This window comes from Theobroma cacao, chromosome 6, assembly GCF_053813885.1.
Source record: "Theobroma cacao isolate CCN51 chromosome 6, ASM5381388v1, whole genome shotgun sequence".
NCBI lineage: Eukaryota > Viridiplantae > Streptophyta > Magnoliopsida > Malvales > Malvaceae > Theobroma > Theobroma cacao.
In genome coordinates this window covers 30,746,394-30,772,657 of record NC_142644.1, presented here as the reverse complement: position 1 = coordinate 30,772,657, position 26,264 = coordinate 30,746,394, and the positions used below count along the sequence as shown (strand labels likewise).

Below are 26,264 nucleotides of genomic sequence, written 5' to 3'. Positions count from 1 at the left end.
TAGTTGTAGTTTAAATTAAGGTGAAACGATGAAGATGATTAACGATTTGGCGAATGCTTCATATAAAATTGGTGGAAAATGGTGAACATTGGGGATTGTTAATATCAAAGTGGACATGCCCGAGGCTAGTATTATTACCAAAAATTTGCAATATTTAATTGTCTTATAAGTGGTGGTTTTTTCTCTTGCAATTGAGATGAAAGCAATGCAAGAACTTTAAAACACATTAATTACGTAGAAAGGCCGGTTAGAATTTTGTTTTTATTTGTTTTTGTTTGGACCATCACTTTTATTTTTTAATATGATATCATGAAGTTTCGAAAGAATATTCATTAAAAGTAAAATTATATGAATGTGACGTCAAATCTATTATTTTAAATTAATCAAAGATAGATGATATAATAAAATTTATATAAATTCAAACATATACAACTAAATATATTAATAAACATTCAAAAAATATATAATACATGAATTACCATGTTCATGACGTTACGTGAATAGTTGTACATAAATTATTTAGTTGCAAGGGACTATTTCTAGCAAAGAATCTTGCTTGCTGAAATGGAGACAACTTTTTGTTAAGTAGTTGAGACGAGCTCTAATGTCATTCACTAACTACGGTCTGATTAAACAGGGTGTTATTGGTTGACTTTAATTTACACCTAACACTTTTGAAAAGTTCCTCTCGTGCTAAATATAGTACTATCACTATGCAGGCCTAGCTAATTTAAGCCACAACATGGTAGCCAAAAAGCTTTTTCCCTGTTGAGAGTGTTTTCCACGAGAAGGTCTGCCTGGTAACCCCTTTTCCAATGTTTCTATTACTGGCAGAATGTTCGCCCGGGTTTTTTTCTCCAAAACTGACTGATCTCTTCATTGTTCCTCATTACTGCAGAGGAAGCTGGTGCTGTTTGTAATCAGAGGCATCCATCGGACTTCAACTTTTGGAGAGTAGTATTTAATCTATCAAGGATTGCTAACCTGTTTGATTGCCCAGAAAATGTTTTAGAACTAATTTTTGTTTCAGTTGAAAATGATTGTAGAAAAACGTACTAAAATGGGCCTTACATGGGGTTTCATAGGACTCTTCTGGTTTGGGCCTTCTGTCAGGAAATGACCTTAGCTCCAAAGCTTAAACAGCCCAACAAAAGGACTTGGTCAGAAACTTGCAAGTTCAAGAGCCAAACAAGGGCCGAGGCCAACCAATTACTAATGCCCATCCCTATGCCGTTCTCTTCTGTATCAGCTGAAGTCGATGGAAATGATATGAATCATGAAACTTTAGTAAAAATTTGAACCATGAAATGTTTACTGTTAACTCTAGCTTCTGTCTGTAATGGAGTTGAACTGTCTGTCTCCCTAAAGAGTGATTCTAATTGAAAAAATGGAAAACCTCATTCCTTCAGTTGTGAATTTCTATAAACAAGAGGCTCATAATTGTGAAAAGAAGCACTAGCACCAAATGTAATCTGCATCGATTTCCACTTCCAATTGGAAGACGTGTAGGGAGTGCACACTCTTCCCCATTGAAAAAGACCCTTGAAGGAAATCCATCTCCTTCTGCTATATTGATCCCGTGTTTGCGCTTCTTTTTAAAGGAAATGACAGATTGCTGTTTTCCTGGCACATTTGGATCTCTTTTTGGGTTTGAACCATTCACCTCTCCCATCAAATAATTCAAACCTGGTAGGCCTTGGATGAAGATTGTGTTGTTGAGTTTTGTCAGTAACGTTCCATTGAAAGAGTAGAGCTTTTCGTAACCACTACCAGCTTTCTTAAACTGAATTACTGTGAACCAGTTTTCAAAGTTGATTCTTTCCCAGTTGAAAAGGGTGATTCGAGCCGCCCATCCATGGTTGTAATCCGAAGTGACGTGCCAATTTATGCTAACTCCACAATTGTCGCTACAAGGCAATGGCTTGGGGACTGGAAAATGCTTGCTTAAGTGCTGCCCAAGCTCTGGCTTTTGCTGACCTGTTTGCAAAGGGAACAAGAAGGGCCTCAGCAGGAAGAAGCATGGCCGGTTTCTTCGGATTGCATTTTTCTGTATCTTCACAGCCACAGGCAAAAGTGTCGCAAGGTATGACAGACTCGTCGTAATAAGCAGAGAAGGAAACACAACATTTAAAATTGCCTTCGGTCGGCCTCGAGATGTTACAAACCACTTGCCAGCTTGCAAGCGCATCTTTTGTAGCTTGAAGCCCACTCGGATCAGGGAACTGGGTAGGATCCACTCTTATAGGAGGTCCACATTTGTAATCTGGATTAAGAACCCCTACAATTTTCCACTTTTGAGGAGGATATATAGCTGTTCTGTTCAAATCAGGTGGAAGCTTGAAAACTTGCACTTGGAAAACCGACTCGGATTTGCTTCCATCCATGGTTTCTGGCAAAAGGGTACCATTTCTGCAGCAATACGGTATCTTTCCCAACTAGGTGTCATTTGCTCTCTCAGCAGGCAAGTAAAAAATAATAGGATTCTTCTGGCAGTTCAAAACACTAGAAAAATCCATTTCTTGGTAGTACTGCCCAGCAAGACCATTTATACAGCCTGCCGTGTCTACTTCCCGCACATAAGCTCCTTTCATTGAGTATATGAATTCCCCTCTCATCCACTCCCAAGTCAAGTTCCAATGATCAAGACGACCCAAAGGGTTACTGTTCTCTATCGTCACCTGAGCAAGGTAGTTGTTTCCGTAGGCTTGAGTAACATCATAAGAAATCGAAAGGTCACCTTTCTGGCGTGGCAAGAACTTTGTTTTGAGGTCTTTAGCCTTATACTTTGGGTTCCTAACACAACATACGTACATTGCGGTCTCTGTCGATGAACAACACGAACTTTTTTATTGTTATGCCTCAGAAAGCAAAGGGAAAGTATTGAAAGAAAGACAAAAGGAGGACTTTTAAGTACTCACTGCGATGAGTAGGTGCTGGACATTTGTATCCATCGTTTACAAGTTTTATTGTTTTAGGCATTGGGATCCTAGGTGGTCTCAGACCAAACTGCGTGCCACTCAATTCAATTTGCGCTTGAATTTGGTTAAAATCACCGGCTGTGTCAATGGATGTTTCGAGATCAGACTGAGGGTATCCTGAGATGAAAGTTCCATTGCCAACAGCAGCTGGAAAATCCCCACCATTCGTTAAAACTGCTCCACCTGCTGAAACTAGTATCTCCTTGTATTGAAACCCAATGAATATCTTCCAGGCCTGTAGCACGTATGTTCCTGTGTTCATTATCGTGGCTGTGGCTTTGAACGCCCAGGCTTGAGCTGTTGCATTCTTCACATGCGGATATTCTTTTGTTCTAGAGATGAAATTGTAGGAAACGAAAATCCCATTACAATTTTCTTGCCCCTCGGGAAGCGTAGGTTGTGCCTCGGTATCATAATCTTGGGCTAAACAAAAATGACTTGTGGAACAAAACTGAAACAACATGAAGCCTAATACTTTCCATGACAATTTCACGTCTTCCTTACTCTGACAGAAACTCAGAGATAGAACATTGAATCTCCTAGCAATTACTTAATCTTGATCACACAAAAACTACTTGAAGCTCTAATGGAAACTGTTTGTAACACTGGATTCTACCAATGAAATTGCAGGCGTCAGTGCATAAGGCAGAGAAGAGAACAGAGGGAGAGATTGCTAAGAAAGAGAATGGAGGAAAAGTTGAACCGAAATATTGGATGCTGCTGTCAGAATTAATGTAGAATTAGTCAAGCCTGAAACCTCCTCCTTTAAGTTTGCGATGTATTTGGAAGGGATGCAATTGGCTGCCATTTGAAAGCTGTAATTCTAGTATTTAGTAAATGACTCATAAACCATTACTTTGACAATTTTTCAAATCGTTTTCCTCTCTCTTCTAACTTTCATACTAAAATTTAGGTAAACTCTTACATTTTTTGTGATTTTAATTATTTTACACTATGCTTTGTAGTTTCTTTCTTTTTTCCCAAATAGTACAGGATAGACAACTAATTTTGTCCAAAAAAATAATCAAAATACCTTCAATTCAAAGTTAACCTATTTATTTTCCTGTAAAGATATTTTTGTAATTTTACTAGACAAAACGTATCAACAGGGTGCTAATTCGGAAAAAAATAAGGTTTATGTTGATTTTGTTTCCTTAAGCAAATGCATTAATCAAATTAGAAGAAGGTTTATATTGTGGTTTTTGGAATTATATTATTCCTGACAGGGAATTACATCAAAAGACTCATGGATTCCCATGGTAAAACATGGACTGCAACCATTTGATGGACCTGAACATAAGCATCTTCTCGTTTATGGGATCCTTTCCAGCAGCAAGATTCCTGAAGATAATCTATCGTTTCATCCATAAGTAACAAGGAAAAAGATTAGATTCCTTTACAAACTTGTTCGAGTCCAATTATCTGAATCAGCAAAACTTTCCACCAACACAACTACAACACAACGCCCCTGCGTGATTATTCCTTGTTGTAAACCAAAAATTTGCTTCTGGCTATATAGATAAGTCTCATCCCTGGATATCGATCATTCCTTTTTGTTCATGTTATCAACCCTACCTAATGTACTTTTACCCTTCTGTAAATTAAATATGAATTCTAATTTACACAAGCTTTGCTCAAATTCCTACATTTTTTTGTCCGTCTTCATGAATATCTTGAGTACTGAAAGGAACTTCTGCAATCTTGTCTGTGCGTGTTGATTTTTAATCAGTTGAAAACCAAAAGCCACAAATCTTGCATGATGATCTCTAAGTTTCAAGGCCTGTTGATGATCCCAATTGTGTGTATATAGCCTTGGTCTTCGATGTTCGCGAAGATTTTGAGGAAGACTTGGGAGAGGAAGTCGTCTTCTTTTTCCGTTTTTGTTTCTTGGGAATATTTGGAAGATCTGCAGAAGACAGGTCTCTTATCATCTGTGTTGCAGGTTCGCATCCCAGTGATTGTTCAAAATCTGTTACAAACCAATGAAAGACATGATCAGAATGTTATATTAAGTTAACAGTGTTATTACCAGATCACAATATATTTAGTAAATGACTGTTGATACTTCTATGAAGAATGATCAAAGTGTGTTGCAAATTCTAACAGAGAAAAACCACGAAGTCACATAAACCACCCAAACCAGGACAGAAAACAAAGAGGTAAATCCCAAGACATCTTTCCAAACAGAAATTTTCATGGAAAAGTGAACCAGTTCCAGGAAGTTCTCTTCTTTATCAAAAGGGAACAAGTAAAAATAAGAGTTGTCACTGTTAACATCATATCCATATGGCCAAATATCATCAAAACTTAAATGCTGAACAGCTTTCAGACAGATGACAAGAGCTAAGTCAACAGTGCTACCAAAAAATCCTTCTTAAAACCAGAGTTATAGAGGCAGTAAAATTATTGCAGGGGACCACCGAAATGGTCTCTAGCTTAGGACTAGAAGCTTATAGATTCTCCTTGATATGGATGTTTTGTCCCGTGACAGAAGAGCCAAACTCTCCCTCTTGGGAGCTAAATAATTTAAAAAAGTTTCTCCATGTCTTGGAAATTTAGCTTCAATCAGTCGAGGCATAAAACATTATCAATCTGACCCGTGAAAAGGGCCCTATTTTCTATTGTCTTATTAGGAACTCCCCACATGATACCAGACAATGCTTCAGGATTGCATAATTTAGAAGTATAGCTATACACTTGGCTTTACCTACTGTTCTCTTCATTTACTATATCAAAAGAAAATAAGTTAAATTGAGAGAAAAACATGCCTTGAGAGGACCATGTGGAAAGAGCCGTAGGATTAGAGCCTCTGGAGTTTCCGATGGATGTTGCTGTGAAATCAGGGCCTGTCTTGAATTCATTCATCTGCCTCAACCAAGGCAACAATTAGGAGAGACACAACAGGCTTTGGCGTATGTAAATTTTAGTGTTTGAATACTCGATCAAAATATTGATAGAAAATGCAAAAAAATGTAGACAACATACCCAACTGGGTGCAGTGCCAGAAGGGCCATCCCAACCAATGTGTGCCACATGTTTAACATCTGTCGGGTACCCAATTTCCATCTCTCGCTCCTTCACAACTACAAACAACAATACCCTTTCCCATCTCAGTTCCAAAGTAATCAAAACCCATCACAAAATACAAAAGCAACCCAGGAAAAATGCTCAGATGCATTCATATGTCAAACACTTAGATGCATACACACAGAATATGCAAAGAAATAGACAGAAAGTGCCTCACCAAAGATTTGGGAGATGAATTTGAATCCTTTGTAGATCCCTTTGATCTTGGTAGCCATGATGGTGGACTAGGAACACAATGGAACAGCCGGTTTCAAAGAATGATGCAATATTGAAGGAACCTCTAGATAAATTAGGAGGGATTGCACTTTTGCCTGCTGGAAAGTAGTTGTACTTAGATGAGAGTTGTTTATTTAAGCCTTTAACAATTACCAAAGGAAAAAAAATCAAAACAAAAAGACAAAAAGTTGCTGCGTATCAGAGGAGTAATTACATGTGATTGAGGAACTCTATTACCCGTGAAACAAGGTTGGTATCTATCCTTGGAACTAAAGCAAATTATGATGCTACATCGATGAAAGATACGGTCCTATACATCATTTACAATCTTTTAAGAGTAAAATAAATAAATAATTGTAATGTACCAATCAGAACACCGTGACGATGATGGCTGGAAGATTCAAGAGAGAATCAACTTTTCCTCCATCTCCTCCAAGCATTGATGCAAGGTTCCATTCTTCATCTCGTTTGCTATCACTTTTGATGAATGGAAAACCGTGCAAAAAGGAAACCTCTAAGAAAAAACCAAAGAAATCCAACAGAGAGACAAACGACCCTTTTAAAGAAACAAACGAGGAAGTAAGGAAAATGAAGGCTTCAAGAGTTTTGAGGTTCTAAAGGGAAGAGAAGAGGAGGTGGGTGGGGGGCCATGAAAAGAATTAAGAACCTCCAAAAACGAAAGGCGAGAGATATTGGGTCTTGAAAGACAGACAGAACAAAAAAAGAATCGAGTCACGGCATGGAAAAATGGGGTGGGGGCTTCGTTAGTTTGGTTAACAGGCACGAGATTGTGACAAATATTTGTTGTTGGGTGTAGGCCGCTTTGCTGTCTGAGCGAGTAAAGCGTGGAACTCAGGTATTTTGTATGTCTTTTTAAGGCTGCTCTGGAAGGAGAAAATGCAAAGTGCCTCTTTCTTAAAATACGGGCAAAAACCAGAAGAGATGAGAGAGAAATGGAGTGCATAGACAACTACATAGACAACTGTTGCAGTTTTGACGACTTCTTCCTGTTAAACTTCAGAAGTTCAATTCCACCATTTAAAACTTGTATTAGTTATAATTACCTGATATTAATATGCTCATTCTTCAAAGGATGGTCCATTTTGAGGAAGGGGAAAAGAAGAAACAACTATCAAAAGTCAAAACACCATACAGAACAAATCATCCATTTCATTAGGTTCAACAACAGAAACGTATCTTTCTCATAACTGTCAAGCCATTTTTATTAATCTTTCGTGCCACCCACATGGAGAGTCATACATTTAAATATCATGTCTGGGAGGTTTGAATCTGATTTTGTAGCAATGTCTTCCTCTCAATTTGCTTACAAAATCCTTCCAAAGGGTATTACAATATTCCTACAGCGCCTGTGGCCACATCACCTTGCAATCTTATACAGCTAATTAAATTCCATGTTTCCTTTTTGGGAAAAAACTCACAATATCTGCTTATAAGTAACACAGACAAAAATATGCTGAGAATTGTTGATTGTTGCAGCCACGTTTTGGTGCAGCTGTCTCTTACAATGAAACACACACCTTCTCACCTCTGAGACGAATCTAAACCTGATAATTTGTTCTGACGATCTGAACAGGAAATAAATTTGAGTATGTACAATGTCATAGTTCACGTCAACAAGCAATGTATTGTTTGTTTTGATTTATTAAGCTTAACGTTTTACAGATTGAAGATGGTTTGGATATTTAAATACCTAACTTCACTCTCGTACAGAGTTGAACTAGACCGTTACTGAAACCTCTGCTATTGTTCAAAGAAAATGTCAATTTGTTTTCTTACAAAAGTTGAAGCACTAACTAAGAAGTAGAGTACTCAGCTAATGTCAATTTTAGTTCAACTAAAACCAAGGTTAGTAAAAGGTTTCCATCCAAATTAGTTTAGTGGATGAGTAAGACAGCAGCAAATTGTTGTATCCTTGCTTCAAAGCAATCAATGAATTAATAAACTAGAACTTCATTGAACCACAAACTCATGTCAGTACATTGGCAAAATATACAATGAAAGGGATGGTGGAGAACCTCCATTTATTCAATCAAAACAGAAGAAGTTGAAAGAGGCCTAGCTATTGTTTACAGACCTTCTGTATAAGCCACCCCGGTAGATTTCAACCATGATCCTCCTTGAATGAGCTCAGCCACAGTGAACGGTTTGGCCTCTTCCGCCTTTGTAAGGATTCGGTAGCCTGGCCATTTCACTCGCTTGCAAGTTCCAGCCCCAGGTCCCCTGTTCATGTACTCCCCGTAGTATAATGTCTTCAATGCAAAATCCCCATTCCAAATTGACCATCCCGAAGGGTCAATATGGTCAGCAATGTAGGATTGCATCACAACAGTTCTTGAATACTCCTTCCAGGGCCGGCCCAAATATGACTTGATGGAGGCTTTAACTGGCCTAAGATCCGCACTTGCTATTATATTACAGTTTTGGATGAAAGTCCCAGTGTTTTGGTTTGGGTCTGTTCTTCCTTGGGCTGTGACCATGTTTGATTGTGAGCTCATGGGCTTTCGGGCTACGAGTTTGCAGTTCTGGAACACCACGGCCGCATTACCAAATATGAAGTCCACCGTGCCAGTCACGTAGGAATCTCTGTAGAATTGGCGGTTGGAGTGGGTGTAGAGAGTGTCTTGGTAAGCATCGATCTTGCAGCGGTTTATGACAGATTGATCGGCACCTACACGGAGGGCTACTGCTTGATGCTTTTCCGGTCCAGCTGTGTTCTGGAACCATATGTCTTGGGCTATAAATCCATCACCAACGGCCGCTGCATTGGCAAAAGCAAGTAAGCCGTAGCCGATATAGTATTAGCAGGTAGTGACAGAAGGAAAATGGCTGCAGAAGATAAATGAAGAATAAGATCTTTACCAACAGTGGCTGATTTGAAGGTTGTAGTTCCATCAACGAAATTTAGGCTACCGGTGATAATCGTCGAATTCATGCCATCACCAACAATCATTAAATTCTTCTTCTTCTTTCCTATCTCAACGTTTTCTTTGTAAGTACCGTTTTTCACATGAATTATGTACCTGATCTTGCTTTTATCCGGTGCTGCTGCCACAGCCTCCGCTAGCGTCTTGTAGTTGCCACTGCCATCCTTGGCCACTACGACATTGGCCTTAATCTCATTAAGCAAAGCCTGTAAAAGCTTCCGATCTTTACTGCTGACCCATGATGGAAACTCATCGATCGATGGGTCCACAAATCTTGTCTTCCCAGGAGAAATCGAAACAAAAACGGCTAGGGAGGTTCTTGCTCTTGATATCAGGTCATTTAGCCCTGGCTCCATGAGGGTCCTGGCTGACCCTTGTACCCCATCCAAGCACGTGACATGGTTGGTGAGCACACTACTTAGCCACGCGTGAGCATCTGAATGGGAATCGACATCTTTTTTTCCAAGAGCAACCATAGAATCCGCAATCCTATCCATGGATGACTCCATCAACTCCAGGCAATCAGCCAAAGCTGCTTGATCTCTAGGATTGTTGATCCGATGCTTAAAGTTGTTGGCCAGGTTGATGGCATTTTGCATCTGAGCTGTGGATTTCTCTAAGAAGGCATGTAGTACATCAACACCCTTCATTTTTATAGTTGAGTTTGAGGCTACTTCGGAGAGCAAGGCTGAACATGATTTCTGATCAACAGCTCCCAGACATACTTGGTCTGGTAAGGGAGTAAAGGAGCTGATTTTTACTAAACGAATAGTAACTAGAGCAGCTGTGCATACTATAGCAGCGATGGAGAAAATTAGGGGGAGAACCTTGCTGGTTTTTGGTCTGTGTAGTAGAGGCTGATGGGCAGTAGCCATGGTATAGTACCTGAGCTTGCTATGCTTAATTGCAGACTTAAAGTCTTTGGCTCTTTTGTCCTATAGTCGTTAAATAAGCAACAAGAGATCCTAGTACGAGGTTTCTTTTAATCACCGCCCTGGAGATAATGTATAAAATGAAAAAAAAAATCAAAAGTATGGTTTATGGTTTCTTATATACTATATAATTAACGTATTAAAGTTTTAATTTTTCATCATATAGTAAAAGTCATTTTTAAAATCAACCACTATTAGTAATTTGAATTTAACTTTTTGATATTTTTATGATTTAGATTTAAAATTTTATTTAATTAATTTTGTTGGATTCGATGAGATTTTAATTGTGTGAAGTGCGTCTTCGTCCTCCTTGAAGATGACAGCTATCATTAACTAGGCTTTGAGATGATCAGAGTTTCTTAGTGGATCATTTGTCAACTTGGACAAAGCTATAATGGGACAAATTGACATTAGTTTACACGTTTTGCTTTCTTCTGGGTCCCGTATGGCTACGTGGTTCAAAGAAGTAGGCAGTACGCGCTTGCAAATCCCCGAGCTAGCTTGCTGAAGGAACATGCTCGAACCCCTTTTGTTCTTCAACTAAAGCTAAAGATTCAAACCTCTGCTATGATTAGGTATTGACAATTTCTTGTATGCCTACAGGCAAAGGCTAACTTTTTGGAAAAAAAAATGCTGAATGGTTTTGTCAAAATTAAGTGTAGACGGGATCAGTTATTAGTCTTAATAAATATTATTTGTGCAATCAATTATTTATTATTTAAATTTACACGTCTGGTTCAAATCAATGTTGCAGTAAATTTTTTTTTGTTTTGTATAAGATATGTCATAACTTTGTGTAAATGAGATTATCTATTTATATGGATATAGTATTGATTTTCATTAAAATTTTAAAAAAATATTTAATTTAAAATCAATTGATAATGAGTGAAAAGACTTATTTATGAATATCCGTAAAAATTTAATATTTCTCTTCATGTGTAGGAATAACAAACTTATCATATAATATTAATTGTAAGAAGATTAACGAAAGAAAATAATTTAGACCCTGTTATGAGATTTTTTTTATCATCATTTCAATATGTTTTTCCTTTTTTTTGTAATTGAAAAAAGAGGATTGGAATCCTACTGTTTAGGCAGAGAGATTATGTACCAACTAATGAGACAAATGTTCGGGTGCTCAATATGTTCTTTTTATGTGTAAAGATAACAGACCTAACACGTAATATTAATCACAAAAAAATTAATCAATAAATGAAAATATCGTCTCTTATGATATCATGTTAAATTTTTAAAAGAACAAATTTATTTATATTTAAATGCATGGTTATGTAATTTAATGGCTAATGGGATTCTAGAGCTCTGAATGGACCCATTAATCAAGGCAGGCTTTGAGGGAAGGCTTAGAAAAAACAAAAGCGAAGGGATCATGGTGCCGCTGTCTGCCACTTTAAGATCCAAGTGGGGGATTTTCTATCCTCCTTAAAAACAAATGGGAGCCACCATGATCGTGCAGAAATTCACCACAAACAAAACCCCATAAAGTAATTTTAGAACATGAACATCGCCATTCATCGATCTTCCTTCAACATTTTCGAGTCATTGATTCACCTAATCACCTTTATCTTCCACTCTTTCTTATGCCCTTTGTCTTGTTTCCCCTCTTTTCTCTCTCTTTTAGCAACGTGATGTCCACCCACAGCACATCCAAATCATTTCTCTAACTAGCCTGCACAAGCTTTGCACTCATTTTCCAAATAAAATTATGGGTAACCCAACATTGTTTACTAGATAATGTTGGAATAATTTGCAATAGTATATGGTTTTATATGGTAGTTTTGCTTCAACTTGCAAAAGGATATATTTGCTTTTCATCATGATGTTTCTTGTACGATATCTTTTGATTTTAGCAGTACAATGGGCTACAAGTCCATGGCTGCCATTTTGGACCAGATATGGGGTTTTGTTCATAACCCAAACCTAATTCGGAATGGCCTAAAGGAACAATTGAATTAAACAATGGCCCAAGGAGCTTTCAAAGCTTCCAGGAGCCAATTTTAGTACATGTTTCGTAACTGTTCTGGTTATATATACAAAGGGATTCAGGAGGATTCCTGGTGAATGAAATAGTATCAGTAGGCAGGCTTGATGACAGCAGACTGCTGCTACTCTATCACAGAAAAGGAGTTGGAGAATGAACGAGGTGCGAGGCAAGGTAACTTGGGTTTTCTTTTTATTCAAGAAATCATTGGTGATCGAGATGAGTTTACAATACAAATGATTGAATGGGGGAAAGCGAAATGAATTCAACCATAATTAAGGCGGAATATGTCGTTCTGCACGAAGAAGCTTCCTTGAAGCATGGGGATCAAATGAAACATCTGTAATAAGATTAAAACAAGAGATTTCAATAATGGGAAATGGAAATGCATTAAGGGTGAGGACTGAACTTTTGAGTGAGAAACAATAACCTGGCTGAACCGTAAATGGTGCTCCTCGCCCGGCAATTGGAGGCTGCCACTGACAAAAACCACAATGCCACCGGTGAAAGAACAAGGTTGTGAATCGATGGTGCTGATCTCATGTCGGCATTGATCGAATGGCAACTGATTGAGCTTGGCAGCGATGTCATCAACCCCTTGTATCTTCTGACCCTCGAACGTCAACATGGAGGTAGGCTGGTAGAGAGAAGAGAGTGCAGGTCGATCATTGTCGAAAAGATGGTAGTAATGATCCACGAAAGCCTTCCCGACCAAATCAACTTGTTCTTCCATTGGCTCTCTCAATACTCACAAGGTTCCCTTCTTCTCCAGTGTCACCATGGCATGAAAATATAAGGAACATGAATATGCCATAAAAGAGCATATCATGTGGGCTACGCAACCAAAAAGGGAAAGATGACATTGGACTGGCTCCTGGGTTCCCACCAGATGACTACAATGCCCTCGTTTATTTGCCATTAGCCCAAAGGGAAGAGATTAACCCTTTTTTTTTCTTCCTCCTAAACGAAGGGTGCAATGGTAATTGGAGGATGGGGGAATCAACATCGCTGCATTTATACGCAAAGTAGCATTGGTAGGGGTGGAAATAGCGTAAAGAGTTCATGTTCCTTCAAGGCTTTAATGGCAATAAGGCCCCGTCAAACTGGAATTAGCTTAGGTTTAGGTCAGCCCAATTCAGAGCTTTTCTAGCCGTCCAAATGCACAACTCCTTAGCTACGAAGCCCAGAGGTCATAGGTACAAATACCTAAAAGTGAACAAAACGATCAGAAAGTGATGAACCTAGGGGTGGGCCGAAAGTGTGGAATATATTCCTTTTCCTGATCAACTAGCATCTTTAGATGGATGCCAGTAGCTTGATCAAAGAGGGTTTTGTTAGATACCTTGTCTCCACTTAAGCCAGTAGGCCACATCTCCATAATCAACTAATTGGAATTGAGTTACTATCAAAGAAGGGCATTGATTTAGATCCCTGTCATCGAAGTGGAACTACAATCTCTCTGCTTTTAAATATGAAAAACCAAGAAATATTCCATTTCCCTTGAGTAGAAGTATTACTAGCAATTAGAGCAAGACCATCCAACTACCATCCTCTTATTGGGAATTCGCAGGAATGAATTCCAAGATATCACAAGGAGCAAGACTCCAGGTCCTGCTCTTTCGGAAAATTGTAATTCATACAGACGCAGGGCAAGCCTCTGAAAAAAGCTTTGAATCAAGAGGCTCAAGTAAATTGGTCTTGGTTTAGAATCAAGGTCTCAAGTTCATGGCTTTTCATATTCATTACTCTTGGCTGAGAATAAGGTGCATAAGGTATAAGAGGTGCTTTGGGCCTCAACCTATTTGCAACTTTAAGCAGCTTCATATTGTATAGCCCTAAGATGGTGAGTTCCCAAGTCCTGAACTAGTTACAAATATGTAGTTAAAAAAATCACTCTTCTTAAGCAGCCTCTCAGACACAGGACAACATAGAATGATCTCCCAAATAACTCTAAACAATCAGGGTTCAAGAATATTAGAGCACATTTCAAAGCCGTACCAGAACATGAATACTGTTTTCTATAACCATTAATCAACAAGCCAAGATTCAAATAGGAAATCAAGCGCATGCTATGCAGAAAATAAAAAAAATAAAGAAAGAAATAACAAGAACTTTATGTTTCCAATGTCAGGGCTAATTTGAATAACCCAATGAACTATAGGGCATGCAACAAGTACCTAGCACCCCACATCAACAATTAACATTATCACAATTTATACATTTCAGCATTTCTAGATTACAACCTAGATGACATCTAAGTTGCAATTAATCCAGCTATTGGCATATCATTATTTCCAAACTAGAGAATACATCAAGATAAATAAACCAAAACAAAACTAAATGTAGAAAGAAACTATAACCAGCAAATTTGGCATCAAAATGATCTAAATTTTTCCACTGCCCCTCTTAAACAGTTTGCTCGGATATTCTACTTCCTTAGCATTGTTGCACCCTACATGGACGTACACAAGCCATTAAAAGAAGGCCTCCATAGCTATCCCAAAGCCATTTGGAAGAATTGATCTTACAAAAGAGGGGTTTACTGTCTAATCTCTGTAGATGTGACTCTATGATCATCAAGAACATCAACTTCAACATAAGTCCGACATGAAAAGACCATGAACTTGGGTGTATGACGCCAAACACAGAATTTAAACATAGAAACACACTAAGAAGGGTCAGGACAAGTAAAGGCCTCAAAGGGTTGAACTCAACTAAGCCATTAAAGCTTGGTTTTGGGGCTTCTATACTCAAGATCACCAAACAGCTGAAGATCCTGCCATCCCATGCAACATAGCCTCCAAAAGTAATCCAGATTCAGCAGCATTTTTACAAGAGATTAAACATATTTCTGAAGTATATGAGAACCTATAGGATTAACCTTTCCAAACATGAACTTTGCCTCTCATAATCCATAGAATTCCTTTTCAGCTTAAGAATTGAAATCCTTGAACAAACTTTCCAATTCCTACTTAACTGAGACTTAAACAACATTAGTAACAATTACAATTTACAAAGTTTGTATTAGGACTATCGGTGCATAAAAGTAGACACATACAAATAGAGCGCTAAGCAAGCCCAGCAAATTTTACTCCATATGCACAAAGGCATTCATTCATAAACTGAGAGAAAGTTGATCAAGATCTTTCACACCCATATTAAACATCATAAGGTATGTATAATGAATCTAAGATAAATTTAGAACCTAACGCAGCAGGTAAAAACTGAGATAGTTGAACACATAAATATGAGGCACTATAATTAACATCTGAAAATCTTATAGCAAATGCATTTTTCAAGTAAAGATGTCAACTTGTAATCAACTAATGGTTCTATAAGCCCAACATTTCGTGCAAAGTCATGCATTTAAAAATAGAAAATTGATATCAAGTTCTCAACTAAATTCTCCAATTGTCAAAACCATAATTCACCTCATACTAGCCGAGAAAACAAAGAAGAATAATGCCTTCAGTTCCAACTGGAAGGCCAGAATCCATGAACCCCATATCCAGTCTTCCAATTGTCCAAGAAAATCACTTTCTTCACCGCCCAGAACGAAACGAAAATCGCAACAAGCATCGCCACACGCTTGGCTGTCGCATCCTTGACATAAACAAGCACATGAGTCACGAATGCGAGCAATAATCCCACAATTGTATAAAGAAAACCCACCGCGAACCCTTCCGCTCCTAGCTGCATCCCCGATCCCTGGTAAAAGAAAACCAATTTGTTTGGATCGTTCCTATCCACCAAAAACATCGGCATTTTCCTTATTATATTGTGCATCGCCCCCGAAACGCTAAAGAAATAGACAAAAACGGCTCCGGAAAGCCAAATTTTGGGATCGTGCAAGAGGGTTTGGCCGGCGAAGATTTTCTTGGCGACGAACGGAGACCAAATTAACAAAAGGGCAGCGATTAGAGCGAGTTGCTTTTTAGAAAGAATGGGGGGACGATGGATGGGACCCACGGTAAGTTTAGTTCTGGACTCGATGAACTCGGCCATCGACTCAGCCATTCGGGAGAAATCCCCCTGGTCCATTTGCTCCGAGTCATCTTTCAGGGATTTGGCGGTGGGGCCGACGAGGCGGATGTGGGGGAGGGAGTTGACGCCGAAGAGGTGGAAGGACGATTGGGATTCGCGGAACTCGATGTCGCAGAAGAAGAGCTTGGTATTGGAGCTGTTGTTGTTGGTGATGAAAGAGGAGGCGACGAGGGCGAACTCGTTCCGGAGTTCCCGGAGGTGGAGCTCGGATTTGTCGTGGAGTTGGGTGGCGTCGAAGAAGATGACGAAAGAGTAAGGGCGAGGAGTTTTCGGGGATGTCAGGAATTTGGAGACGGTCCGGTCGTCTAAATGGATGACTCCTGATTTTGATTCGGACTGGAGGGCTAGGAGATCGGCTACCAGCTCTGATTCCGATTCAGCTTTGGAAATCACAAGGAACAGAGACAGGGTGATGAATGACACTAAGAAGAGATGAGTGGCAGAGATCGCCATTTCTTCGTTTGTTTACGGAATTGGCACTGAAGAGAGTTTGGTTTGGTTTAACATTCGACGGCACTGGTACGTTGCAGAAGACTTTGACTTGACATAGAGGCACCAACCAAACGGCAGCGTTTCGTAAACAAGATGGATCTTTTCCTTTGGGCCTTAGAGCAATGCTTCTTCATTCGAAGTCCAAGTTCGGCTTTTGAGTTCTAAGGCCTTTTTCACACTCTCCCAGTAAAAGCTGGCAAATTTGTTGGTGAAACTTCCTTGTACAAAGCAAGAAGTTTTCTTCAAAAGATGTGAAGGCTTGTGTTCAAGGTGGTGCAAAGGCTACACCCAAAGACCCAAGAGCCTGTCAATCCTGTTTATCAGAACATCATAGGGTCTGTTCCTGGCCGTACTATGTTTGTATATCTTGGAAAGTTTTGGGAGCCACCAATCTTTCATATTTATAGTTAATTGAATACTTCATATCCTTACTTTTAGCCTGCACAATTAGAGTTTTTGTATTATACTCTAAGCTTATAAATGATTTGTGACATCAAATTTTTATAGCCTGCAAATCAGATTCTGCTTTTCATAACACACCTTTACATAATCCAGGCTTATATAATTTACAATAAAAATGAAAGAATGACATCCTACCCCATTATCTAAACGGTGTGAGATGCATGCAGTTCATTCACACTACCCCATCTATTACTTAAACCCCGAAATCAGTCGCTTATATGTACCTTTGTCAGGTTTAAGCCCCATATTCAACATTTCGTCATGAATTTTCATGGCTTTTTTCATTTCCTTCATGTGGCAGAGCTCGCGGATCATGATTGTAAAACTTGCACTGTCAACCAAGTTCAGTCCTGTCATATAGTCATACACCCTGACTGCTTCTTCAGCTTTCCTTTCTCCCCAAAGCACATCAAGAATCATGTTGTATGTTGTTACATCTAAGCAGCCCTTCACTTTCTCCATCTTATCATGCAATGCAACAATTTTGTCGACCTGTCTGTTAAAGCAATAATATTGAATCAACAAGCAACAACCAAATGAGTCAGGCAATAACCCTTTCTCTAGCATTAGATCCAAGAGTTCTTCAGCTTTCCTCCAATTCATTTGACTACACTGTGATGATATATATTTGGATAATTTGGATGCACAAGGATTATGTCCTCTTTTTATAATATCCACTAACAGTTCATATCCATCATCAGACTGATCTTCCTTGCAAAGAGCATTTATAAATGCAGAATAGCAGCTCTCATTCACAATAATTCTCCTTTTCAAAATCATACGACACACTTCTATTGCTTCATCTATTCTTGCTTCCTGTGACAATGCCTTCAGCATAGACCCATAAGTATCATTCCGCAATCTAATATTCTCATCACAAGCCTTCTTAAACAACATTTCAGCTGCATGTGTCTTCCTCAAATCACAAAGCTTTGGAATGATCAAATCCTTTTTAGAAAATTGATGTCTTGGAACTAATTCCTTCTCTACCATCATCCTCAGTATCCTCCCAATTACTTCTCCATCATTATATTTACAAGCCCCATCAAGTATTGAGCTATAGGTACAAAAACTAGTATCAACTTTTCTATTATACATCTCATTTAATCGATTAAATGCAGCTCCAAAATCACCACTTTTGCTATAAAAATCAATAACAAGATCATAAATTTCAGAATTATAAATGCCCTTTTCTAGCAATCCAACAACTTTCCCCAATTTCCCATTTTTACAAAGAATTTGAGCAACCAATGACCATGAAAATTGATCAGGCTCAATACCAACTCGAAGCATGGCACCTAAAAAACCCCAAGCTAGCTTTACCTCATTTCCTCTCTGTAAAGCATCAAGCAGCTCATTACACGCACATACCGAAGGCGTAAATCCATGAATTCTCATTTTTCTAAACACCTCTAATCCTTCCATAAAAAGACCGTGTTTTGAATAACATTTGATAACTGAACTTAAAGCACTAGATTGAAAATTTTTACCTTTGCAAGCTTGAATCATAGAATCTGCAACTATTGGTGCAGGATGGGACTGGATCAGAGAGTTTACAGCGGGTTCCACACATCGACAAAGATCCGACCCGATCACAATTTGGATAATATGGCATTGGGACTTAAGGTCTGGTTTAAAACCTAGATGGGTTTTGACCCAGTTGAAGAAAGTTAGAGAGATTTGAGGGTGATGTTGGGTTTTGTGGAGGATTTGGAGGAACAGAACTGGGGTTAGTTTGGAGCGGAGATTGAGAGTTCGGAGAAGTGATGCCCAGTTATGTCTTTGTAAGAGAATGGATGAGACCTGGGAAACCAGCTGGCTTTGCTTGATTTGAGCCCTCCAATCAGAAGAAGAATAGGTTGTTCTTGTCGTCGTTAGAGTTGAAAATGGTTTGATGAAACGGTGAGAGCAGTGAGAGTCGTGCATTTGAGTTCAGCTCAGATATTGTCGCTGGAAGACAGTAGCTATCGTCAAGCAGATGCTTGAACTTTGAAAACCAAGACAAATACAGCAAAACGAAGTCGTTTACAGTGTTCTCTGTTCGATTTGGTAGGGTGCTCTTGGGCTCAATTAAAGGTCCAAGTCCAACCGGTGTTGGACAATTACCAATTTCTTTGTGTAGAAGACAGTGGCGACTTCCTTGTCAAATTGCAACATGCGTCAGAATGAAAGAAAATATAACATATAATACAGGTTTTACATCGATAGTGAAAGTAGTTCATTGGATCCTAGTTGTGGTTGGTTCTTATTTTATTTGCAAGTGGCTCGAACGTAAAATCAGTTGACTAAGCCAAAAGATAGGCAGAGGCTTGAGTTATTGAAGTACTGATTCATCAGTCCGCTGCACTCACAGTACCCATGGCCTCCGAATCAGCTGAGCTTCACTTTGTTTTGGTACCCTTGATGTTTCCAGGCCACCTGCTCCCCATGGTGGACATGGGCAGAGTACTGGCTCAGCATGGTGTGACAGTCACTGTAGTCACCACGCCTCTTAATGCTCTCAGGTTCAAAAGCATCCTTGATCGTGATATAGCTTCTGGGGTCCAAGTCCGGCTTCTTCAACTAAGATTTCCATGCGTTGAGGCTAACTTGCCTGAGGGCTGCGAGAATATAGATGCTCTCCCATCACAGCTCTTGTTCAAGAATTTTATGGATGCTGTTGGCATGTTGCAGCAGCGGCTTGAGCAATTGTTGGAAGAGACACAACCAGAACCAAGCTGTATTGTCTCTGATAGACAGCTTCCCTGGACAATTAACGTCGCTGAAAAATTCAGAATTCCAAGGCTTGTTTTCAATGGGACGAGCTGCTTTACTGTTGTATGCTCACATTTTATTGGCATTTCACAGATTCGCGAGAAGGTCTCTGATGATCTGGAGCCTTTTGTGGTGCCTGGTTTGCCGGATAGGATTGAACTAACTAAAGCCCAGCTGCCTGTTAACTTCAAACCAGGATCAGTGGTTTCGAAAGACAAGGAAGAACAACTGAGGGCAGCGGACGTGGCATCGTACGGTTTGGTGGTTAATTCTTTTGAAGAATTGGAATCAGGATATGTTGAAGAATACAGAAAGGTAAAAGGAGACAAGATTTGGTGTATTGGTCCTGTGTCCCTTTTGAACAAGGGCGAAATAGATAAGGCTCAGAGAGGAAGCAAAGCCTTTGTTGATGTAAGCCAGTACTTGCAGTGGCTTGATTCATGGCCCCAAAACTCAGTTGTTTACGCTTGCTTCGGAACTCTAAGCAATGTCGCACCTGAGCAACTGATCGAGTTGGCCTTGGGTTTAGAAGCATCAAACCGGCCATTCATTTGGGTTATCAGAGACGGGAACAAATCTGATGAGTTCAAAAAATGGGTGTCTGAAGAAGGATTTGAAGAGAGAATCAAAGGGAGAGGCCTACTGATCCATGGCTGGGCACCGCAAGTTTTAATATTGTCTCACCCAGCAGTAGGAGGGCTATTGACACATTGTGGTTGGAACTCAGTACTAGAAGGAGTTGCTGCTGGTTTGCCAATGGTAACATGGCCTCTATCAGCTGATCAGTTCTTCAACGAAAAGTTAGTGGTGCAAGTATTGAGGATCGGGGAAAGGGTAGGAGCTGAAATTGCCATGAGACGGGGAGAGGAAGAGAAGTATGGGGCGATGATCAAGAGAGAGCAAATTGTGAAGGCTATAGACTCAGTAATGGATGCAGGAGGAGAAGGAGAAGAGAGGAGGAAGAGAGCAAGGGAGCTTGGGGAGTTGGCAAAGAAGGCATTTGAAAACGGGGGATCTTCCTATCTCAATGTCAACAGGCTAATCAAAGATATTATGCAAGTCAGTGGCAAGAAAGCACAGGAATGACAGAGTTTTGCTGCTGTAAGCAGGTTCTATGAAAATTCCTGCTGATGGTCCGATCATTGTTTAGTGTAATTTTGGTCTTACGCACATGAAAGCTGAATCCAACAAATTGCAGCACAATGAAATCCCAAACTAGTAAAGTTTTTTTTTCTTCATTTTCCAGCAGTATATGAACATTAATCAGAACTCATTTGAACCAAAAATCAAATTAAAAGTCCACTTTTTATCCACTTCCAACCCTATCACCCTATCCCAAAATGGTCTAATTTCATCCACATCTTTCTTTATTTATTCCATTCCCCTGAAAATCGAATTCCCTATAATATATTTTCAAGCATCCACAGTCCCCTCTGTCTCAGCAGCAGCAAGAACAAACTCTGGCTGTACTCTTCCACCTTCGATGAAGGTCCCATCTATTGCATTAGGCTGCCCCAAGGCCTTCAAGGCTAAGTGTGCTGCTTTCTGTCCTGATATCATCATTGCTCCAAATGTTGGACCCTGCAAAATCAAACCAGCATTACATCAATAACTCAATCAAAATTGAAAAGTCAGAAAGTAATAGAAGTGACGAACAATAGTATTATTTACCATTCTTGGGGCTCCATCAATCTCTGCAACTTCCATTCCTGTAACAATCATGCCAGGCACAATCTCCCTGGTAAGCCTGACAATTGCATCCTCTGCAGTATTCATATCCAGTGCCTTCATTCCAGGGACGCTATCAATCATCCCAATACTCTTCAATCTCTTGACTCCAGTCGCTCCAAAAGGTCCATCATGCCCACAGGAACTGACCACAACCTTAGCCTCCATCACATTTGGGTCCATGCAAGATTGTGTATCATGGTTCATAGACACCAAAGCCCAGTTAGTTACCACTCCGGCAACTCTGTTATCCTTCACTATCAAATCTTCGGCAGCCACAGCATTGAACAACTTCACGTTAGGCCTGGCCAAAAGCTTGCTCATGATTGTTGAGGTGAACAAAGCTGCATGCTTGATGACGACGTAGTTTTCTTGCTCATCATATTGGATGCCGAGCTCATCTAGGAATATGTGAGCTGGTTTGCGCACAACCATGGCTGAAAATAGTTGACCACCAAGCCATGCGCCTCCACCAGGGCTGACAGATTGTTCAATTATGGCAACACGGATGCTGGGGTTTTTGCTAATCTCGTAAGCACAAGAGAGACCCGCAGAGCCGGCGCCTACGATGATAACATCAGTGTCAGCATAAGTAATCATGTCCATCATGTAACGGCGTGTCATTTCACGAGCGACGTAGGATTCTTTGATGGGTTGGAAGTTAAAGGATTGCAAGTCATAAGGAGGAGTATTCAAGGACATGGAAATGGCGGAGTCCTGGGAGGAGGATCTAATGGGAGTGAAGCGAGAAGCAATCGGGGTGCCATGGAAGGATGACTTGTGGTCTAAGAAAGATGGTTTGGGGCTTGAAGACAGTGAGGGGAGGGTAGCGGTAATGGCTGCCATTGATTGTAGTGGAGTGTTTTGGGGTGCCTTTGTGTGGTAAATGAAGGAGATACGGTGGGGAGTGATGAGTGACTGAGTGTCAACATGGGGCATTTAAGCTTTTTTGAAGGACGGAGAGACCGAGAGAGATGAAAATATCTAAAATGGAGTGTCGAAGCTTGATCAAAATATCTGTTGGAAAAATCTGAAAAAAAATGAAAAGGTTGATGAAGATAGAATTTGAACGGTTCATAATGCTTGGATTTTTGCTATCTACTTGGGATATTGGGACCATGATAGTGTCTGTGCTACTGATATCGTTGCTGGCTTGCTTTTCTTGGGAAAGGGAAACGTTGTGCCTTTGAACTTTCATTTCTGCATTGTATTCGTCGAGCTGAACCTACTACAGTGATGGGCTGGCATTGTAGTTATTGGTTGGCCTTTGAAGTTTAATGAATGGTTATGAGCTGGCATTGTATGCCTTGGTTGGGCTTAAAAAATAAGTTTAATGAATGGCTATGAGCTGGCATTGTATGCATTGGATGGGCTTAAAAATTTAATGAAAAATTTGAAAAGTGTTGACAGCTGTGGGATTTGAACCCACGCCCTTTCGGACCAGAGCCTAAATCTGGCGCCTTAGACCACTCGGCCAAACTGTCACTCGATACGTGCTAAATCTGACTTCTACGTTCATAATCGACACAGCAATTACTTAATTTCTCTACTTTCTTGTAAAACTTGAACTTTGGTCTTTAGAGTCTTTAGTCTCTCAAATTGGCAAGCTAATCTACAGCTATGGAACTCGCTACAACATGTGGAATTTAAGAACTTCAAGAGAAACTTAAAAGCGCCATGAGAAGATAATGTGACAGGGACATGGCCCTGTTGTTCAGGACTTCAGGCCTTTGCGGTGGGCGGTGGGAACCGTGGTCACAGAAACCAGGTGCAGCCAACAAATGGGCACATTCTATGAAATAAATAAAGACCATAACAGTTGTTCCCGTGGCCAATACATGAGAACTTCAAGAGCTAGAACTGAAATTAACCACATGAATCCAAAAAATAAACAAAATAGATTCTCAACCAAATACAAGATAAAGAAACATTGCTGTTCAAAGTAGAGTGAAAACAAGTCTGGGTTGTCACTGATAGTTGAAGCTATACATTCAGTCGTTCACTTTCAGTTCATTAATCAGCTCTCCACAATAATCGAACGGTTGTGGGACCTTATGACTCCTAAGATCAGTCCTCTCATCTTGATGGCAAATGGAGGTTTCTGAATCAACATAATCAATTATTGAACCCTTAATCTAAATGTTAATTCAGGTTTTCGTAGTTTCAATTAGAGAACAATTTAATAGTTTAATTATATATCAAACCTTCTTTTCCACATGTAGATGTTTCTTCACAATTATAACCTAATCCTGCTTTCTTGGTCATTGGAAACAGCATGTTGGTCATGTTTACCGAGAAAGCAAGCTCTGCTTTATGCCTTCTTTTCACTGCTTCCAGTGTAGAAAGCACTTTGTTTCATTCCCTGATTTAAGTGTAATTGCCATGCATCTGCTACATAAAGGAGGTACAAACAAGCCAAATTAGAAAGGAAGGTGGAAAATTGTGGTTGTTTTTATTCCTTCTTTTTTGAGTAAAGCTAAAGATTAAAGTGTGTTTAGTTGCTTTAATTTCAAGTTTAAACTTGAAGCCAGAGGTGCCTCTGTGCCAGTGAGCAAGGAGAAGGATTGTTGGTCCCGAGTCCCGACCGCCAAATCCAGTTGTCAAATCCAAGAAACTTTCTGATTATTGTAAGACAAATAAAACCCAGTCACGTTCTTGCATGCAAGAAATGGACCCCACCCTCCATTTTTTTACTGCTAGTTGCAATTGCAGGGCAGCCTGGCTTTTCCATGTTTGTTCTCCATGGATCATTCTCCCTAGTCATTCCCTAAAATACCCATGTCGGCTTTGCATATCAGTAACTAATACTAGCCATCTTTTCCCACGTTGCTTGATACCTGAAGTTGTTTGAACGCAATCGAGATTCTTGCTGTGGTTGTATTCTGCTGATCCAGGATCCAGCCCTTTTTTACATGATGAATGCGGAGGAAAATGATGAGTGCCTGCTGATATTTTTGTAAGGATCTGAACATTCTTACATGGGTAAATTGGTACATTCAATCATTATCAAAATAATTAATATACAAACTATGTTTACTGTTCTACCCTTTCACATGAACTCTCCATTTTCAAATACTCATCGTATTCAATGCACATTTGTTCCTCAGAGATCCAGCAGAGATAGCTCATCTCCTCTCCTTGCCAAAAAAATTCTTCAGCCAAACGAAAATGAAGATAAGGGTCTCTCCAATGGCCTCTCTTCTCTTCATTGCAGTTCTGATATCTGCAATCTGTTCTTCATCCGAGGCAGCTGGTTCACAAACTTCTTTTGAAGATAACTTCAGTATTATGTGGTCTGAAGACCATTTCAAGACCTCTGATGATGGCCAGACCTGGTTCCTCTCCTTGGATAAAGAAACAGGTATATTTGATTCAAAATCGATTCCTATATTAATTAACTTGGTTCATATAGATGGTTTTTTAATTTGTTTCTGTCTGTTTGCAGGTTGTGGATTTCAGACCAAGCAAAGATACAGATTTGGGTGGTTTAGCATGAAACTGAAGTTGGTCGGAGGTGACTCTGCTGGTGTTGTGACAGCTTACTATGTAAGTACTTCTTGAAAATTTTCATCAAAGATTCAATCTTGTATATGTTCTTTTGGTTCGGAAAGCTGAAGTTAATTAAGAGTGTTGCAGATGTGTTCTGAGAATGGGGCAGGACCAGAGAGAGATGAGCTGGATTTTGAGTTCTTGGGGAATAGGACTGGGCAGCCATATTTAATCCAGACAAACGTGTACAAGAATGGGGTCGGAGGCCGTGAAATGAGGCACATGCTTTGGTTCGACCCCACCGAAGGGTTCCACTCATATTCCGTTCTCTGGAACAGCCAGCAAATTCTGTAAGTCAAACGAGAAATTGGTCACTTTCACTTTCACACACACATGGCATTGCCTGGATTGGGATCCACTGGCAGTGATGATTATCTCAGTTATGATCATCTCTGTCATTCTGTAACTGAGATTTATGATACTTCAACCTAAACATAACCTGTTGAAAGCTGAACCGAATTTCCATACTTGCAAACAGATTCTTTGTGGATAGAGTACCCATCAGAGTATACAAGAACAACGGTAAAGAAAACGGCTTTTTCCCCAACGAGAAGCCCATGTACTTGTTCTCCAGCATCTGGAACGCCGACGACTGGGCCACCAGAGGTGGGCTGGAGAAAACAGACTGGAAAAGAGCACCGTTCGTGTCCTCGTACAAGGACTTCAGCGTCGAGGGGTGCCAATGGGAAGACCCTTACCCTGCATGCGTATCGACCACCACCAAGAACTGGTGGGATCAGTACGATGCTTGGCATTTATCTGATTCTCAGAAGATGGATTACGCTTGGGTGCAGAGAAACCTTGTTATTTATGATTATTGCAAGGATTATGAACGATACCCCCAGTTGCCTGAGGAGTGTTCATTGAGTCCCTGGGATTAGGAGAGCTACCAAGTGAGAATTTAGCATCAAATTTTGTATTCTTTTTATATCATTTTTCAATTAGTATAAAATATGGGTTTTTGTTGCACTATTGTATTCAGTAATTGGATATTTGTATAATTTATTCAATCACTCTTACTTTCCTTGATTACTTTAATTATAATTATCCCATTTATTCTCTTTTTTTTTTGTATAAG

The 26,264-nt window shown here is 39.7% G+C and overlaps 7 protein-coding genes, 1 non-coding gene and 2 pseudogenes across 13 annotated transcripts; 2 read left to right on the top strand and 8 right to left on the bottom strand.

Annotated features, from left to right (window-relative positions):
* Window positions 1-1,405: 1,405 nt before the first annotated feature.
* On the bottom strand, window positions 1,406-4,346 carry LOC18597104 (COBRA-like protein 10 pseudogene; annotated as a pseudogene).
* Window positions 4,347-4,349: 3 nt separating this feature from the next.
* LOC18597103 (CRIB domain-containing protein RIC10) lies at window positions 4,350-7,283 on the bottom strand. 3 transcript variants are annotated; one of them, XM_018122597.2, is made up of 5 exons: window positions 6,647-7,283; window positions 6,223-6,379; window positions 5,964-6,061; window positions 5,747-5,843; window positions 4,350-4,947 (listed from the first exon to the last, which is right to left on the bottom strand). In XM_018122597.2, the coding sequence occupies exons 2-5, from the start codon at window positions 6,278-6,280 to the stop codon at window positions 4,745-4,747; spliced, it is 456 nt and encodes a 151-aa protein (XP_017978086.1). In that variant the 5' UTR covers window positions 6,281-6,379; window positions 6,647-7,283; the 3' UTR covers window positions 4,350-4,744. The 3 variants fall into 3 exon arrangements, with proteins under 3 accessions (XP_017978086.1, XP_007025999.1, XP_088663402.1); XM_007025937.3 differs by having other exon boundaries at window positions 6,223-6,376; window positions 6,647-7,282; XM_088807276.1 differs by lacking the exon at window positions 6,647-7,283 and adding an exon at window positions 6,496-6,618.
* Window positions 7,284-8,236: 953 nt separating this feature from the next.
* Window positions 8,237-10,164, bottom strand: PMEPCRA (methylesterase PCR A). The gene is made up of 2 exons (XM_007025936.3): window positions 9,162-10,164; window positions 8,237-9,060 (listed from the first exon to the last, which is right to left on the bottom strand). Exons 1-2 carry the CDS (start codon window positions 10,099-10,101, stop codon window positions 8,369-8,371), a joined length of 1,632 nt encoding a protein of 543 aa, XP_007025998.3. The 5' UTR covers window positions 10,102-10,164; the 3' UTR covers window positions 8,237-8,368.
* Window positions 10,165-12,325: 2,161 nt separating this feature from the next.
* Window positions 12,326-15,277, bottom strand: NTL (NTF2-like protein). Its single transcript, XM_007025935.3, has 2 exons — window positions 12,588-15,277; window positions 12,326-12,497 (listed from the first exon to the last, which is right to left on the bottom strand). The coding sequence occupies exons 1-2, from the start codon at window positions 12,888-12,890 to the stop codon at window positions 12,423-12,425; spliced, it is 378 nt and encodes a 125-aa protein (XP_007025997.1). The 5' UTR covers window positions 12,891-15,277; the 3' UTR covers window positions 12,326-12,422.
* Window positions 15,278-15,418: 141 nt separating this feature from the next.
* Window positions 15,419-16,731, bottom strand: LOC18597100 (Oligosaccharyltransferase complex/magnesium transporter family protein). Its single transcript, XM_007025933.3, has one exon. The coding sequence runs from the start codon at window positions 16,652-16,654 to the stop codon at window positions 15,626-15,628; it is 1,029 nt and encodes a 342-aa protein (XP_007025995.3). The 5' UTR covers window positions 16,655-16,731; the 3' UTR covers window positions 15,419-15,625.
* Window positions 16,732-17,191: 460 nt separating this feature from the next.
* Window positions 17,192-19,389, bottom strand: LOC18597099 (Tetratricopeptide repeat (TPR)-like superfamily protein). 2 transcript variants are annotated; one of them, XM_018122990.2, is made up of 2 exons: window positions 18,646-18,784; window positions 17,192-18,490 (listed from the first exon to the last, which is right to left on the bottom strand). In XM_018122990.2, the coding sequence occupies exon 2, from the start codon at window positions 18,446-18,448 to the stop codon at window positions 17,345-17,347; it is 1,104 nt and encodes a 367-aa protein (XP_017978479.2). In that variant the 5' UTR covers window positions 18,449-18,490; window positions 18,646-18,784; the 3' UTR covers window positions 17,192-17,344. The 2 variants fall into 2 exon arrangements, with proteins under 2 accessions (XP_017978479.2, XP_007025994.3); XM_007025932.3 differs by having other exon boundaries at window positions 17,192-19,389.
* On the top strand, window positions 19,387-21,142 carry LOC18597098 (UDP-glycosyltransferase 73C25 pseudogene; annotated as a pseudogene).
* On the bottom strand, window positions 21,113-22,682 carry LOC18597097 (thiamine thiazole synthase 2, chloroplastic). Its single transcript, XM_007025930.3, has 2 exons — window positions 21,581-22,682; window positions 21,113-21,490 (listed from the first exon to the last, which is right to left on the bottom strand). Exons 1-2 carry the CDS (start codon window positions 22,574-22,576, stop codon window positions 21,323-21,325), a joined length of 1,164 nt encoding a protein of 387 aa, XP_007025992.3. The 5' UTR covers window positions 22,577-22,682; the 3' UTR covers window positions 21,113-21,322.
* Window positions 22,683-23,041: 359 nt separating this feature from the next.
* TRNAL-UAG (transfer RNA leucine (anticodon UAG)) lies at window positions 23,042-23,121 on the bottom strand. The gene has a single exon. It is a non-coding gene; the product is annotated as a tRNA-Leu (tRNA).
* Window positions 23,122-24,434: 1,313 nt separating this feature from the next.
* XTH8 (xyloglucan endotransglucosylase/hydrolase 8) lies at window positions 24,435-26,224 on the top strand. 3 transcript variants are annotated; one of them, XM_007025929.3, is made up of 5 exons: window positions 24,435-24,593; window positions 24,745-24,998; window positions 25,083-25,183; window positions 25,274-25,476; window positions 25,665-26,224. In XM_007025929.3, the coding sequence occupies exons 1-5, from the start codon at window positions 24,550-24,552 to the stop codon at window positions 26,065-26,067; spliced, it is 1,005 nt and encodes a 334-aa protein (XP_007025991.2). In that variant the 5' UTR covers window positions 24,435-24,549; the 3' UTR covers window positions 26,068-26,224. The 3 variants fall into 3 exon arrangements, with proteins under 3 accessions (XP_007025991.2, XP_088663907.1, XP_088663906.1); XM_088807781.1 differs by lacking the exon at window positions 24,435-24,593 and adding an exon at window positions 24,598-24,619; XM_088807780.1 differs by lacking the exon at window positions 24,435-24,593 and adding an exon at window positions 24,609-24,627.
* The last annotated feature ends 40 nt before the right edge of the window (window positions 26,225-26,264 follow it).

What these genes read in the sequence shown, in the direction of transcription:
- LOC18597103 (XM_018122597.2), bottom strand. Translation starts at nt 6,280, where the DNA reads ATGGCTACCAAGATCAAAGGGATCTACAAAGGATTCAAATTCATCTCC. An exon ending in CTGGCACTGCACCCAGTTGG is followed by an intron (nt 5,844 to 5,963) that starts GTATGTTGTCTA and finishes TGGTTGAGGCAG; the next exon opens with ATGAATGAATTCAAGACAGG. An exon ending in TTCCACATGGTCCTCTCAAG is followed by an intron (nt 4,948 to 5,746) that starts GCATGTTTTTCT and finishes GGTTTGTAACAG; the next exon opens with ATTTTGAACAATCACTGGGA.
- PMEPCRA (XM_007025936.3), bottom strand. Translation starts at nt 10,101, where the DNA reads ATGGCTACTGCCCATCAGCCTCTACTACACAGACCAAAAACCAGCAAG. An exon ending in CTTCAAATCAGCCACTGTTG is followed by an intron (nt 9,061 to 9,161) that starts GTAAAGATCTTA and finishes TTGCCAATGCAG; the next exon opens with CGGCCGTTGGTGATGGATTT.
- NTL (XM_007025935.3), bottom strand. Translation starts at nt 12,890, where the DNA reads ATGGAAGAACAAGTTGATTTGGTCGGGAAGGCTTTCGTGGATCATTAC. An exon ending in ACCATTTACGGTTCAGCCAG is followed by an intron (nt 12,498 to 12,587) that starts GTTATTGTTTCT and finishes ATCTTATTACAG; the next exon opens with ATGTTTCATTTGATCCCCAT.
- LOC18597100 (XM_007025933.3), bottom strand. Translation starts at nt 16,654, where the DNA reads ATGGCGATCTCTGCCACTCATCTCTTCTTAGTGTCATTCATCACCCTG.
- LOC18597099 (XM_007025932.3), bottom strand. Translation starts at nt 19,081, where the DNA reads ATGCACGACTCTCACTGCTCTCACCGTTTCATCAAACCATTTTCAACT.
- LOC18597097 (XM_007025930.3), bottom strand. Translation starts at nt 22,576, where the DNA reads ATGCCCCATGTTGACACTCAGTCACTCATCACTCCCCACCGTATCTCC. An exon ending in TTGATGGAGCCCCAAGAATG is followed by an intron (nt 21,491 to 21,580) that starts GTAAATAATACT and finishes TTGATTTTGCAG; the next exon opens with GGTCCAACATTTGGAGCAAT.
- XTH8 (XM_007025929.3), top strand. Translation starts at nt 24,550, where the DNA reads ATGATGAATGCGGAGGAAAATGATGAGTGCCTGCTGATATTTTT. An exon ending in GAGTGCCTGCTGATATTTTT is followed by an intron (nt 24,594 to 24,744) that starts GTAAGGATCTGA and finishes TTTGTTCCTCAG; the next exon opens with AGATCCAGCAGAGATAGCTC. An exon ending in GTGTTGTGACAGCTTACTAT is followed by an intron (nt 25,184 to 25,273) that starts GTAAGTACTTCT and finishes AGAGTGTTGCAG; the next exon opens with ATGTGTTCTGAGAATGGGGC.